Genomic DNA, 14,604 nt, shown 5'->3' with positions numbered 1-14,604 from the left:
GGCTGCCGGCTGTGGTCAGGGCCACCATATAAATAGGGCGGGAGACCGAGCGCCGAGGACTTGCCGCTGCCCCCTGCCTCGGCCCCAGACGTCCCGGCCATGGCCCGCCTGATGCTCCTGCTCAGCCTCAGCCTGGGCCTCCTGGCCAGCCTGCTGCCTGCGCTGGCTGCCTGCCCCCAGAACTGCCACTGCCACAGCGACCTGCAGCACGTCATCTGCGACAAGGTGGGGCTGCAGAAGATCCCCAAGGTGTCAGAGAAGACCAAGCTGCTTAACCTACAGCGCAACAACTTCCCTGTGCTGGCAGCCAACTCATTTCGGGCCATGCCCAACCTCGTGTCGCTGCACCTGCAGCATTGTCAGATCCGCGAGGTGGCCGCTGGCGCCTTCCGAGGCCTCAAGCAGCTCATCTACCTGTACCTGTCCCATAACGACATCCGCGTGCTGCGTGCTGGTGCCTTTGACGACCTGACCGAGCTCACCTACCTCTACCTGGACCACAATAAGGTGACAGAGCTGCCCCGGGGGCTGCTCTCCCCTCTGGTCAACCTTTTCATCCTGCAGCTCAACAACAACAAGATCCGAGAGCTGCGCTCAGGCGCCTTCCAGGGCGCCAAGGACCTGCGCTGGCTCTACCTGTCGGAAAACTCACTCAGTTCCCTGCAGCCTGGTGCTCTGGACGACGTGGAAAACCTCGCCAAGTTCTACCTGGACAGGAACCAGCTGTCCAGCTACCCCTCAGCTGCTCTGAGCAAGCTGAGGGTGGTGGAAGAGCTGAAGCTGTCCCACAATCCCCTGAAAAGCATTCCCGACAATGCCTTCCAGTCCTTCGGCAGATACCTGGAGACGCTCTGGCTGGACAACAGCAACCTGGAGAAGGTGAGCTCCTGGTTGTGGGGGCTGTGCCCTGGCTCCTTCTTCACTGCCAGGAGGCCCAGGGATCCAGGGCCGCAGCTGGGCACCATCCCCTCTCCCCTAAAACTGCCTCTTCCTGTGGCTGTCTCCAAGATGTGGAGCTCTGTCCTCATCTTATCACGGCTGCTGCTGCTGCTAAGTCGCTTCAGTTGCGACCGACTCTGCGCGACCCCATAGACAGCAGCCCACCAGGCTCCCCTGTCCTTGGGATCCTCCAGGCAAGAATCCTGGAGTGGGTTGCCATTTCCTTCTCCAGTGCATGCATGCATGCTAAGTCGCTCCAGTCTTCTTATCACATCCCCACCCCAAATCCTGCCCTGCTGTCCCTGTCCCTAGTCTCAGCCACTGCCCTCCTAGGATTCCTACTTATAAACAGAGCCAGGCTATCCTGGCCCCACCAATGGCCCCCAGGAGGCATATCCAGGGCCCTCAACCCCCCTGCTGTGCGCAGAAGTCACCTCTTCCTGTTGGGCCTTCCACCCCTCCTCTGCTGTTTTTTTCCTGCCTCCACTAAACCTACCACCCCATAAAGGGAGGTTTGTTTATTGAGAAGCCTTCCAGAGGAGCTGGGCAAATCGGGCCCACAAAGAGACCCTGTTCCTGGTGGGGAGTGTGCATGAGTGCTAAGGTGGAGTGGGGGGCTGGGGAGTGAGCAGGGAGCCCATAACTGAGGAAGACCGCCTCCATGCCTCCCAGAGGCCCTGGTGGATCCCCCACCCCACCCCCAGTCCACGCACATACATTCCACTGCATTCTCAGGACCATTTCAGCTGAGTGGGGACCATGGATGAGGGTCCTGCCCCAGGTTGCAGGTATGGCATCCATGGGTTCCATGAAGGGGAAAAGGCAAGAGCCACTCACTACCGTCAACCTTCAGCACAAGGACCCTAGGTGTCTCCTCCCCACAGGAAAGATTGGCCATGCCTCACTGTGCCCCAGACCACTCACTGCCCTTTGCCCACCCTGGTCACCAGACCCATCTCCTGACTTTGTCCTCCTCAGTACTTGGTCTCCTTTGATGCCCAGTGCCTGGCCAGGTGCTGTTGCCTTGGGTCAGGGCGGAATCCCTTCTTGGGACTAGAAAATTGCTCTGGTGCAGGGGCTTCACCAGGAGGTTTGGGCAGGGAACAGGGTAAGGTGGGAAGATGGTCATCAGAGCAGTCTGATTACCAGGGAGGTTCACACCCTTCCCTGGACTGCAGGCACAGAGATGAGGGCAGAATCATACCTGGATGGCAACCAGCCTTCGTCTGGGCAGACAGAGCCTGCCCGAGCCTGCCCTTCTTCAGCCCCGAACACTCCCCAGCTGAAGTCACAGTCCCCTGTGGCCCATTATTGCCAGCGTGGCCTTTCAGTGGGAAGTAGAGCAGGGAAGCAGGGGCTCATTTGGGGCAGGCGAGGCCAGGCAGGAACCGTGACGTCTGGGCCAAGATGTGGGCACCAATAGAATGTTTCCTCTGGAGCCAGCCAGCCTGGCCCAAGACTCCACCAAGGTGGCTCCACAAATAGTGCCTGGCAGGCAGTGAGGGAGCAGGGAGGACAAAGCTGGGGGACATACAGGACCCTGGGGCCTGTGGGGAGCCTGGGCCCACTGCCCATCCCACCAAACACTGACCAGCTTCACTCTGTGCCAGCTTGGGCCGCTGGGGCCAAACTCTGGCTGCCTCCCCAGTCCCAGTGTTTGCACAGGGAGCACAGTGCCAGAGGAAGAGGAGTGAGATGTGGCTGCAGCTACTGTTGACTCCCTAGTGCCACCCTGAGCAAGGGACTTAACCTTGCCCCGCAATCTACATATTGAAAAGTAAAACTACCTAGCTCAACAGACTGAATGGATTAGATCGCCTGAGAAAACTTGGTCACGCTGTGAACCTGCTCCAGGGGCCACTGTTTGCATTCAGGGGTGGACCCTGCCCCATGGGAGCATAGAGCTGGGAGAGGCCAGACACTGGGACTAAGCTGCTCACTCACGCCCACCCTGCTCCCTAGTTTTCTGACGGTGCCTTCCTGGGTGTGACCACGCTGAAACATGTCCATCTGGAGAACAACCGCCTGCACCAGCTGCCCTCCAACTTCCCCTTTGACAGCCTGGAGACCCTCACCCTCACCAACAACCCCTGGAAGTGTACCTGCCAGCTCCGGGGCCTTCGGAGGTGAGAGGGCCCCAGTAGTACCCCTAGAGGCCATCCTCGTGTGATGGAGTGGAGACATACTGACCCCGCACTAAGACATCCTAGGCGTATGTTCTAGATCTGCTCCCTAAGAGGTGTGGGACGCTGGGCATTTCCCCATTTGTAAAATGAAGATGACAGTTCCAGACTACCCCAAAGCAAAGTCACCCTGACCCCGTGGTTCACTGTCCTTACCTCCAATACTCTTACATCTCTTCCCCAACCCCAGCAACTCTCTGTCTCTCCAGGTGGCTGGAAGCTAAGCCCTCTCGCCCTGATGCCACTTGTGCATCGCCCGCCAAGTTCAGGGGCCAGCACATTCGTGACACGGATGCCTTCCGCGGCTGCAAGTTCCCCACTAAGAGGTCCAAGAAAGCCGGCCGCCATTAAACAGGTGGGGTCCGGTGGGCATGGCCCCCATTCTCTCTCTGGAGACTCTGGAATTGAGGAGGGTGTCCCAAGATACTTCCATTTTTACAGGGAAAGGAGGGGAGGACTGGGGCTCCCTCCTCTAAGGGGGAAAACGATACTTCCTAGGACTCCCACCATTCTCTCCAAACATCGTCTAGACTGTTGCCGTCCTGACACCAGTCCTTGCCTCACCACAGGTCCTGACCCAGCCAGTCCTGGTGACTGGCCTCTGCCTTCTGCCGGAGAAACTACTGATCCTCTCACCTCTGACTCCCATCTTCTCCCAACACCCTCTGCTGATACATAGATCTGTTCACACCTAGACATGTCCTGGCAGGGCACCCGGGCACTCCAGCACAAACCCAGCTCCACTTGATGCTGAGAGCTCCAGCATGCCTGGCCTCACGGCCACAGCTCCTCTCAGAGAAGCTGTTGCTAAGACCCCCAAGTCCTTTAGGACCAGAACAGGGTGACCATCAGGATGGCCACCCTTTCAGAATCCTCTCGATTTCCCTTTCCCTGTCATTCGGAAACAAACATCAGATCCTTGCCCTACCCCTTGCTTCTAGGAAGGGTCTGAAGCCCCTACCCTCGACTCCGCCAGCCCCCACCTGCCAGGACACTGGTGCTTTGCCACACACCCTCCCACGCTGCATTTCTTTCCCAGATTTCTATAAATATAAATTTATGTGTGTATAATATTTACTCCCCTGTCACCTGTCTTTGTGACTTGAGAGCTGTTGATGAGGTCAGACTGCAGTTTCTCACATCTGCTTTCTAGAATGAAGGCCAGCCAAAGGGTCTTCCTTGGAGACCCAGGCTGGACTCCTCGACACATCCAGCAATCTGTTCTTGCCCAGCCCCGGCCTGGCCCCCACCCCAGCCCCTGCCTCTACTTACCACTAGGTCCTTCATGTTCAGCTTGTTGATGATGGCTCTGATCAGCTCTGGGGGTGCAGGAGACCCAGCAATCACACCTGAATCAGAGAGAGGGCTGACACAGCTCCCACATTCTCCAGGTTCAGTAGACTCCCATTCACCTGTAGCCCTTTTTAGGAAATAACATTCCCTTTGCTTCCCGACCCTGAGCTTGTTTCTAGACCCGGCAGCTCTCCTTAGGCTGATGTCTAGGCAGCTGGTCTTAGGCTGATGTCTAGGGACACTGGGGATTTCCCTCCCTCCCACCCATGTTTAGCGGCCTTTTTGCCCCTAAGTGAAAGATTGGGCACCTATGTAGCTCAGTACGCTAGTCCTGGCCTCACCGCTCTTGGCCCCATCCCACCTCCACGTATGGTTGAGATGTCGTAACTGGAGAAGTCTGGTTGGTTCAGAACGTCCACGAACATTGTGGGGGTCCCATACAGGAAGGAGCCTCTGTATAAGGGAGGTGCAGCTCAAAATCAGGCTTGGAAGTAGAAGGGAACTTCCTCCTCTCACCCACCGGACTCTAACCCTATAGTAAGGGCCACAGCTGCAACTGTGGGATATAAGCAGAAGCTCCTTGGAGGGAGGGACTGGTCTCCTGAAAATCTCCCACTACCCCATCTCCATTTCTCCTGATTGGAGGGCAGAGACAGCTTGGAAAGGAATCAGGGCCCAGGAGTGAGGAACAGGAGGATCTTATCGGCCCACAGATAGCTGCCCACTGATGCCCACCTTTCTCTGCTGATGGCCTCCAGCGTCTTCTTGCCCTCAAAGACTGGAGAGCACAGGATAAGGGTGACACCGTGCATCAAGCTCACCATTGTGCCCCCCACAGAACCTAGGCAGTGGTACAGGGGGCTGGGCAGAACTACCCGCGACTCCTCTGGCGTCTGGAGATGGAAGCAGGAGCTGGGTCTACTGTGGGGCCAGAAGCCCTGCTCCTCTAGCCAGAAGGGGGAACCCAGCAAGCCCCCACCCCTGCAGGGTGCCAGGAAGCCCTTGCTGGGCCAGCACCCTCTCACCTTCTGGTGCAGTCTCAGGCGCTTTCCTATCATGTTGGCGTTGTTGACAATGTTGTAATGGGAGAGCGTAGCCCCCTTGGGGCTGCCGGTTGTCCCCTGACAAGACAAGAAGCTGATAGCCTGGCCTCTTTCATCCCATCTCCTTCCCACCCTGGGCCACGGCAGGGAAGGGCACTGGACTGGGAGTCAGGAGACGGAGATTGTTGCCTTAGATCCACTCATTCACTCAGTACATATGTACAGAGATTCGCCTTGTGCCTGCACGGTGCCAGGTGTTAGGATTCAGAAATTCGGCAGAGAAGGTCTATTCTCAGGCCACTTATAAGGTGGCTCAGAGGCTCACCAGCAGATGGCCTCTCTGGGCCTCAGTTTCCCCATCTGCCAAACGAGGGGCTCTGACCTGTGGTGGCTCAGCACATCTGCCCCTGTGCTTGGAACAGGAGGGCCAGGGGAGAGGAGCATGTGACAAGGACTCTAGTTGCTGATGTTTTCCAGGGCAGAGGGGACAGCTAGGGCAGGCCCCAGGAGATGAGTGCTCTCCTGATCTCTGCTGCCTCCTTGTTCTCAGGGGCAGGTCACAGGGCAGGCAGGTGTTAGCATGCCAGCCTGGGTTCAGGACCTGGAGATCTCTGCCGTACCGAGGTGAACTGGATGTTGATGGGGTCATGGCAGGACAGGAACTGCTGGGTATGCCGGAGCTGGGTCAGATTTTGCTCTTGACTGCCAGCTGCCACCACTTCATCCAGGAGCAGCGTCCCTGGCAGATGGGCATCCACCGAGATGACTGTGGTCAGATCCGGAAGCCTGGCAGTGGGGAGCATGACGAGAGGGATGGCCCACAGAGATGGGTAAGGAGTGAGGGGGCCAGGATACGGGATGATGTACCCCTCCCAACCCGGGACACCCCCACCTCTGACTCTTCAAGGCCCCTGGCTGGGCCTTCTCCACCTCTGGACAGATCTGCTTCAGGATGTTGTAGTAATGCTGAGTCTTGAATTGCTTGGGAAACACAAGGGCTTTGCAGCCCACCTGTAGAAGGGCAGTCCCCGACCACAGTCAGCAGGAAGCCCCAGCCTGGGAATGTGGTAGAGTCCTGACAGTTGCTCTCTCTCCCATACACTGACACCAAAATACACACAGCCACCACCCCCGACAAACACACTAGCCTGTCTGACCAACCATCCCCTCCTCCCACCCACTGCCTGAAGAAGGACAGACTCAGGGTGTCACCTGTGCATGCCCCCACCCCTCTCAGCCTTCTGTGACAACTGGAAGCCCCCTGTGCTAGATACTAGCTGGCTTCCCCCACAGTACCCAAGGAATGGGCCCACCTTCTTGAGGGCATACTCCAGCTCCATAGCCTGGTACGCTGGATTCACAGAAACCTGGTGGAGACAGTGAGGGTACGTCACGTGTCCTGGGCAGATGCTGTCCCACTTGCAGCCCCTCCACCCTCAGAGGCAGCACCCTGTACCTTCAGGCTTCCTTGGTGGGCTTCAGGAGAAAGCACTAGCTGGTCTGAAACCAGCCAGGCACTGGTGTGATTCTGGGGCCAAGGGTCCAGGGAGCTCCCCTGAATGATGCCCTCCCTGCCGCATACCCAGCTATGCCAGGCAATCCCCTCCTCACCAGAATGATGCCAGCCTGGGCTGTGGCCAGCTGCATGAGTACCCATGCATAGGAGTTGGGCCCCCACATGCCCAGCCGGTCACCCTTGCGGAGGCCGATACTCAAGAGCCCAGAAGCAGCTTTATCCACCTGGAGTAAACAGAAGGGGAACAGAGGGGTGAGATGCAGGTGAGCAGAAAGGAGCCCATGACTCTTACTTTAACCTTTGGCCCAGGGGTTCACACCAGAACCACTTGGGAATGAGGGACAGGCAGATACGCAGGCCTGAGATCTGGAGGGGGACTTGTAAACATGCATAGTTAACCAGTGTCCCAGGAACAACTGATGCAGGAGGCACCTGGACCACCTCTGCCTCAGCCCTGCCCTCCTCTCCTGACATTCCTTGGGGGCTCTCAGGCAGCCCCAGCACCCTGCCCCATAGCCGGGCACCACCCTTGCAGCTCCACCAAGCTTGGCACCTGGGGGCCAGCACCTGCCCACTTTGAAGGTTCAAAGTCAGGACCCACCTCCTCCTTGAGTTGGGCAAAGGTCAACCTGATGTTTTCATGGTGGACAACCAAGGCCTCCTGGTCTGGAATCCTCTGTGCTGTGGCATCCAGGCACCGCCCCACGGTCTTGTTACTAAGGTGTGATCCGATGTGGCCCTGGACATAGCTGAAGCCTCCGACAGGCAAGGGGACGGTGTAATCCAGCTCTCCAGAACTGTGGGAAGAGGGGCTATGGGCTCAACTGCACCAAGCCAGGCCTCCCTGGAACCAAAGGCTGGCATATCGTGCTAGGAAGCAGGTTGCATACAACGTGTGCAGGAAACTCCAGAAATTGTCTGATCTGCCCCATCGCCAGGGACCCATTTAACTTAGGAGCTACTTTGCCCTTGGGAAATCAAAACCTGGAGGCTGACTGCTGTCCCTAATCAGAGTGAAGGTTCTTCTCCCCAGCCTTCTCCTCAGTTTCTACTCAGTGCCAAGGGTCTGGAGCCTTGGTATCCAAACCCTGGAAAGGGACCCTAAGGTCAATCATGCTGAGAGGTAGCCTGGGAGGGCTGGGAATGGCCTCATTCTAGACACCACTTCCTCTTGGTAAAAAGACCCTGGGTATCTGTCAATACCCACAGAATAATCTAACACAAGGACTAGACCCTGATGTAAACTTGGACGACTGTAGTCAACAATAGTGTCCCATGGGTGCTAAGTCGCTTCAGTCTAGTCTGACTCTTTGCGACCATATGAATGGTAGCCTGCCAGGCTCCTCGGTCCATGAGATTCTCCAGGCAAGAATACTGGAGTCAGTTGTTGTGCCCTCCCTCCAGGGGATCTTCCTGACTCAGGGATTGAACCTGTGTCTCTTACACTGGTGGGCAGGTTCTTTACCACTAACATCACCTGGGAAGTCCATAATGTACCGCACTAGTTCATTAATTGTAATGTACCATACTAATGCAGATGTTAATATCAGAGAAACAGTGCCAGGGATGGGGTCAGGGGTGGGCATAATGAACTCTGTGTATGATCTACTCAGTTATTCTGTAACTAAAACTGTTATGAATTATTAAAACAATTATTTAAAAAAAAAAAGGTCCCCAGAAGTCTAAGTATCATAAGCTTAGGCCTGCTTACGCCCATTTGCCAAAGCTGGGTGACACGTGCTGGGCTCCCATCCAGGCCCAGAGAAGTATATGACAGCTCTCAGACCCTGTGCTCATCCGAGAGGGCACGCTCCAGATCCAAGCTTTCCAGACCACCACCCCAGGGTGGTGTGGGCCCTGGGGACCCTTCCTGATGATTCAGTCCTACAGTTGCTGAGCTGAAAAGGCCAATCCTAACCGTCACTGATTGGCTGCTTCTGGCTTATGGGGGAGAATTTCAGGACAGAATAAAGTATGCAGGGCAGAAGGGAGCAAAACTGGGTTCCCTATAAATGAGAGGAGACCTCATGTCACATGAGGGTGTGTCCCAGTGCAGGCTGATGGGTAGGTTGTCCTGACTTCAATAAAGATGAGTCACAAACTGGAGAGCTTGGGGCTCATCCCAGGTGTGGCACTGGCTTGGGTGGGAGATTGTCACAAACACCTTTGGTGTCCCTTGCCATGTGTCCTCAGCACATTTCTAGTTTCACTGATAGGGCAGTTTCTTGAGGTTCTGCCCTCAGTGACTCCCTCAAGTTTCTCCTTCTGTGGCTGGGCAGTTCTGGGAGGCATCAAGCCTGGGGTGCATGGGTAAGATCCTGGTTGCCCACACACGCCCCAAATTGACTTCTTGTCTCCTCTCCATACTTCCTCACTCCTGCTTCCCAAGATCACAAATAAACCACCTGCACCCACGTACTTGTTCTCAAGAAAACCCAAGTGACGATATCTGTGTTTTCTCCTCTCTGGGCCTCAGCCTCCCCACCTATAAAGTCTGAGGACTTGGATCAGTGGTTATCCTCAAAGGGATGCTATCTAGATCACCTTCCTGGGCAATTTTCTCAAAGACTGTAGTGAGCCACCTAAGCCAGCTGGTTTCCTCAGGTGTGCTAGGACAGAAAACAGCCAGAAGTCACAGGCCTCTGAAGCTCTGCCAGCCCCCACATTCTACCACTCAGGTTGGCAGACCTAAAGAACTACTGAGGTAGTTCCTTGCAGTCACCATGACATCCCTCAAAAGAGACTGTGTACCCGGATCCTTCCCTCACAGGCATAATGTGGAGGGTGCCCATTTTTGCCCACTGGGAAACAGATGTGCTCCTTTCTTGGGTTTGCCAAAGTGATGGGTGTAAGAGCAAGCACGTAGAGAAAACCTGCTTAGGAAGAAAGTCAACACGGGAAAGTAGAGAGATGGAAAGACAGAAACAGACAGGAAGACCCAGGACAGACTTAATCTTGAGCTTGTCGAGTGCCTAGACACAGTCCACCTGCCTTTGGACTTTTCACTGTCACCAGTCAATAAAGTCCCTCTTTGAATTTAAGCTATTTGGTGAAGGGAGAGAGGAGCTGAATTCCATTTGCAACATCATGGGTGAATCCAAAGGACATTATGCTTACGGGAAATAAGCCGGAAGCAGAAAGTCTAATGTTGCATGATCTTACTTATGTATGTAATCTAAAATGTGAACAAACATTTAAGCTGGTCTGAGTTGGGTTTCTGTTGGTTACAACTGGTGAATCCAAACTAAATACATCTTTTGCATTCAGTGGTTCACCACTGCCCTTGAAGCCTTGGCAAGCCACCTCCCAACAGCCCAGGATCTGGATTAGAAGGCAGAAAAACACAGACTTCAGCCAGTTCAATGGTCTTGTTGTCAACAAAGCATTAAAAGTGGGGAGTGGGGGGATCTGTTTCACAACACGGACCCCCTTATTCTCAAAATGTCCCAGAGTCCTGTTTGGTGTGGAATATGATTTTCTACACACTCACTATGGTTTTCAGTGGCCTCTTGGAATGCCTAGCTGACAAATCAACAGGTTGATGTATGCGCGCCTCCCTGGTGGCTCAGACAGTAAAGAATCTGCCTGCAGTGTGGGAGACCTGGGTTTGATCCCTGGGTTGAGAAGATCCCCTGGAGGAGGGCATGGCAACCCACTCCAGTATTCTTGCCTGGAGAATCCCCCAGAGGAGCCTGGTGGGCTATAGTCCATGGGTTTGCAAAGAGTCAGACACAACTGAAGGACTAAGCACAGCATCCCCAAATGTAGTTCAAAAGTGTATTATCTCCTTTATCTTCACAGCGGCTCAGATAGGTGGAATGACAGAGACTCCCAGTAGCCCCTTCTCCCTTAATAATACACCCTCAGATGTTTACCTGGCCATAGCCATGTGGAATAGACACCATATTTCCAAGCTTCCCCAGTAGGTGGTCTGGGTGAAGAATAAAGTCTGGCCAATGGGATTTAAGCAGAGGTTGTGTGTATGTGTGTGCACAGCTTTGGAGAAGAGCCCTTAAAGGGAAGCACGTCTTCTCTTTTTCTTTCCTGCTGGCTGGAATGCTGCCTGTGATAGTTCTCTTGGAGCACATGGTGAGCTCGGCATCACAGAGCAACAAGACAGACGGACATGGAGCCTGACAGCAGTCTGTACCACACAAGCCACACACTGGCCATTTCCTAGAAAAACTCCCACCTACTAAAACCATGGTGAGAAGGGGTTTCTCTGATACACACTAAGCTAATTCTAAAAAATACTGGTGGGAGTTATGAACTCTCTTTGTACAGGTAAGGAAACTGAAGTGCAAAGATGCCAAGTGGGCTGCCTAGCTGCTAAATAGCTGAACCTGAAGTGGAGAATGGAGAATCCAGTACCACTACCCCAGCAAGATAGCCTTGCCTGCCCAATTTGGCGAGAAAGGATGGGATGGGTAATTCTCTTCTCTGGGCTCTGGATTTAGTCCTTATCTGATCACTAGAGATTGTCTAATCTCAATTTTATTTTTCCACAGTTGTTTACTAATTGAAGCCAAGAAACTGGGACTGGGGTAGGACAAGGTTAAAGTGAAAACAGGTTGCTCCTTCAAAAGATTGAAGAGTTCGAGAAACTCAAGTCAATGCATTGCTCATAAATTTAAGAACCACCCATCATTTCAAAAGCCCAAGTGCAAACACCATTGATTCTAGTTCTCTCCTTCCTCAAACACACCCAAAACACCTCGAGCAAGAAGGGCGGCCACTTCTTTTTCTATTCTTAAACAAAGTGGCAGATACCCCCATTTAAACCTGAAAAAGAAAATAGATGTGGTTTTAGGAAAAGTTGTCTGTCTGTGGAAAGTTTAAGGAGCTGGAGCAGGACACCAGGAGTCCCAGGTGCTCCCAACTCAAATAACTAGAGGAAGTCTTTAGCTACTTGGATTGGGTGTTATAAAATGCCAAGTGGGAGTAAGTCAGCTAGGCGGGAGCTGGGAGGGAACTGGAGACAAAGCATACCCCACCTAAAGGTGTGCACAGAGAATGGGCATGTAAGAGTTCAGGCCTAGATCTGCTGCCAGATCTTATTTCATAAGACAAGTTAGGAAACAAGGATTATTAAAAAAAATAATCGTTTTGTTTGGCAATTAATGGGTCCACTGTTTTGTCTTCAGTGCCTCACAGGGCCTGGAATGTAAGAAGTGCTCAAATGAATATCCAAATGCATGAATGATAAATAATGCACATAACCCAACTGAAAAATAAGCAAAGGACCTGAATAGACATTTTTCCAAAGAAGACATATGAATGGCCAACAAGCACATGAAATGTAAACTGAAACCACAATTAAATAGCACTTTGAGACCAGTCCTGGATGTTCACTGGAAGGACTGATGCTGAGGCTGAAGCTCCAGTACTTTGGCCACCTCATGCGAAGAGTTGACTCACTGGAAAAGACCCTGATGCTGGGAAGGACTGGGGGCAGGAGGAGAAGGGGATGACCGAGGATGAGATGGCTGGATGGCATCACTGACTCGATGCACATGAGTTTGGGTGGACTTCAGGAGTTGGTGATGGACAGGGAGGCCTGGCGTGCTGCGATTCATGGGATCGCAAGGAGTAGGACACGACTGAGCGACTGAGCTGAACTGAACCGAACTGTACCCACAGAAAGGTATAAACAAAAAACCAGCATAACAAATTTGGGGAGCATGTGGAGAAACTGGAACTCTTTTGCATTGCTGATGGGAATGTAAAATGGTGCAGCTGCTGTGGAAAACATTTTTGGTGGTTCTCCAAAGAGTTAAACACAGAGTTAACATTTGACCTGGCAATTGTACTCTTAGGCAGATACCCAAAAGAAGTGAAAACAAGTTTTCAAAGATTTGTACACAAATGTTGAGAGCAGTACTATCCACAATAGTCAAAAAGTGAAAAGAACCTAAATATCCAGCAATGCATAAGTGGATAAACAAAATGGGGAATATCTCTACAATGGACTATTATTTGACCATAAGAAGGGATGAAATACTGATACATGCTACAACATGGATGAACCTTGAAAATACTGTAGTAAGTGAAAGAAGCCAGACACAGAAAATCACATATAGTATAATTTCATTTATGTCATGTTGAGGTTAGGCAAATCTGTAGAGACAAAAAGTAGAGTAAGTGGTTGCTTAGGGCAGAGGGGATGGGAGGATAGAGAGGTGATAGCTAAGGGTATGACTTACACATATCCATAAACACAATAAAAATGATTGAATTGTACACTTAAAAATAATGTACAAAATTCTATTCCTAGGTATACAGCCAAAAGAAATCATACATGTGCCCACCAAAAGACAGGATATTTGCATTTGTATCTCCAATATGGAAACTACCTCCTCAACAGTAGAATAGATAAATAAATGGTGATGATTATTTACAATATTATATAGCAATGAGAGCAAATGAACTATGACTACACCCAACGATATGAATGAAACTCATTAAAAACTGTTAAATGAAAGAAGCCAGGGAGGAAAAGGTATATACTGTCTGATTCCATTTAAACGTACAAAACAGGCAAAACTATTTTCTATGCTGTTAGAAATCAAGAGAGTGGCTAACGAGGTTCTGGTTCTATGGGTGTGTTCAATTTATCAAAAATTTATCAAACAAGTACATAAAATATGTGTACTTTCCTGAACCTATGTTATATTTCAACACAAAGTTAATCAGCTGGCTCGATGGTAAAGAACCCGCCTGCCAACGCAAAAGATTCAGGAGACCTGGTTTCGATCCCTGGGTTGGGAAGATCCCCTGGAGAAGAAAATGGCAATCCATTCCAGGATTATTACCTGGGAACTTCCAAGGACGGAGGAGCCTGGTGGGCTACAGTCCGTGGGGTCACGAAGAGCCGAACACAATTGAGTGAGCACAATGGTGCACAATAAAGTTAAAAAGAAGAGCTCTCTAGGGCTTAAACCAGTGTTGACAGAAACACAATTCATAAGCTAAATTTAGCAACTGACTGGTATTTACCATCCTGCCAGAAAAATAAAAGCAGCATGTATTGCTTCTGTGCAAAATACATGCATACATTAATAAATAATACTGGGCAAGCCAAGCAAACACATCTGTTTGTGATTTCCATCTTAGAAACTGCTCAAGAAAATAAATAAGCTCAGTTTTGAATGTAGCAGAGTTTTCCTTTCTGAGAGTTCCAGCAGATGAGAAAGCAGTTCTGTGTCCTCTGTGGAGTTCCTGTTACCCCGTGACCGCTGGCCCAGGCAACTGGTTTCCTACATGGATGCATGTTCCCTACATTCAGCAGAATAGAGCAGATCAGGACACACTGCTTACTATTTAGAATGTGGCTTACCAGAGGCAAAGCTTTGGCCTTGCTCCAGTGGGAAAACAGGATCCACCAAAGAATTGTCTACTTGCAGATATAATTTACAGGAATGTCTGTAGAGACATTTAATGACAAGTGGGGAGTGTACTGATTCTGATTTATGAAAAAGATGGGCATGCTCCGTGAAGAAGGGCAGAGATGGGTAAATTTCCTGAAGGGCAGAGAACTTAAGGAAGTGAGAAAACAGTGAGCATGGCCCCTGTAATGCTGTCGGGCAAATCATCCCAAGTGTGCATATCCCTGTCTTACAAATGGAGAAAC

The 14,604-nt window shown here is 51.8% G+C and overlaps 2 protein-coding genes across 2 annotated transcripts in view; one reads left to right on the top strand and one right to left on the bottom strand.

Moving 5' to 3' along the window:
• Positions 1–14,604, bottom strand: part of ACSF2 (acyl-CoA synthetase family member 2) — a 32,465-nt gene that overhangs the window by 5,198 nt on the left and 12,663 nt on the right. Inside the window, exons 2-10 of the mRNA XM_040245700.1 lie at positions 7,576–7,771; positions 7,070–7,198; positions 6,772–6,825; positions 6,351–6,469; positions 6,079–6,244; positions 5,441–5,536; positions 5,151–5,308; positions 4,777–4,868; positions 4,395–4,471 (exon numbers count right to left, since the gene is read on the bottom strand). Coding sequence (XP_040101634.1) covers positions 4,395–4,471; positions 4,777–4,868; positions 5,151–5,308; positions 5,441–5,536; positions 6,079–6,244; positions 6,351–6,469; positions 6,772–6,825; positions 7,070–7,198; positions 7,576–7,771 — 1,087 coding nt within the window. The remainder of the gene's footprint in view (positions 1–4,394; positions 4,472–4,776; positions 4,869–5,150; positions 5,309–5,440; positions 5,537–6,078; positions 6,245–6,350; positions 6,470–6,771; positions 6,826–7,069; positions 7,199–7,575; positions 7,772–14,604) is intronic.
• On the top strand, positions 6–4,195 carry CHAD (chondroadherin). The gene is made up of 4 exons (XM_040245726.1): positions 6–879; positions 2,902–3,065; positions 3,332–3,477; positions 3,692–4,195. The coding sequence occupies exons 1-3, from the start codon at positions 100–102 to the stop codon at positions 3,471–3,473; spliced, it is 1,086 nt and encodes a 361-aa protein (XP_040101660.1). The 5' UTR covers positions 6–99; the 3' UTR covers positions 3,474–3,477; positions 3,692–4,195.

This window comes from Oryx dammah, unplaced genomic scaffold (assembly GCF_014754425.2).
Source record: "Oryx dammah isolate SB20612 unplaced genomic scaffold, SCBI_Odam_1.1 HiC_scaffold_8, whole genome shotgun sequence".
Classification (NCBI taxonomy): domain Eukaryota; kingdom Metazoa; phylum Chordata; class Mammalia; order Artiodactyla; family Bovidae; genus Oryx; species Oryx dammah.
This window is presented reverse-complemented; position numbering and strand designations above follow the sequence as displayed.

Coding starts and splice junctions, on each gene's coding strand:
- CHAD (XM_040245726.1), top strand. CDS start 100: ATGGCCCGCCTGATGCTCCTGCTCAGCCTCAGCCTGGGCCTCCTGGCC. Junction 880..2,901: donor ACAACAGCAACCTGGAGAAG/GTGAGCTCCTGG, acceptor CCTGCTCCCTAG/TTTTCTGACGGTGCCTTCCT. Junction 3,066..3,331: donor CAGCTCCGGGGCCTTCGGAG/GTGAGAGGGCCC, acceptor CTGTCTCTCCAG/GTGGCTGGAAGCTAAGCCCT.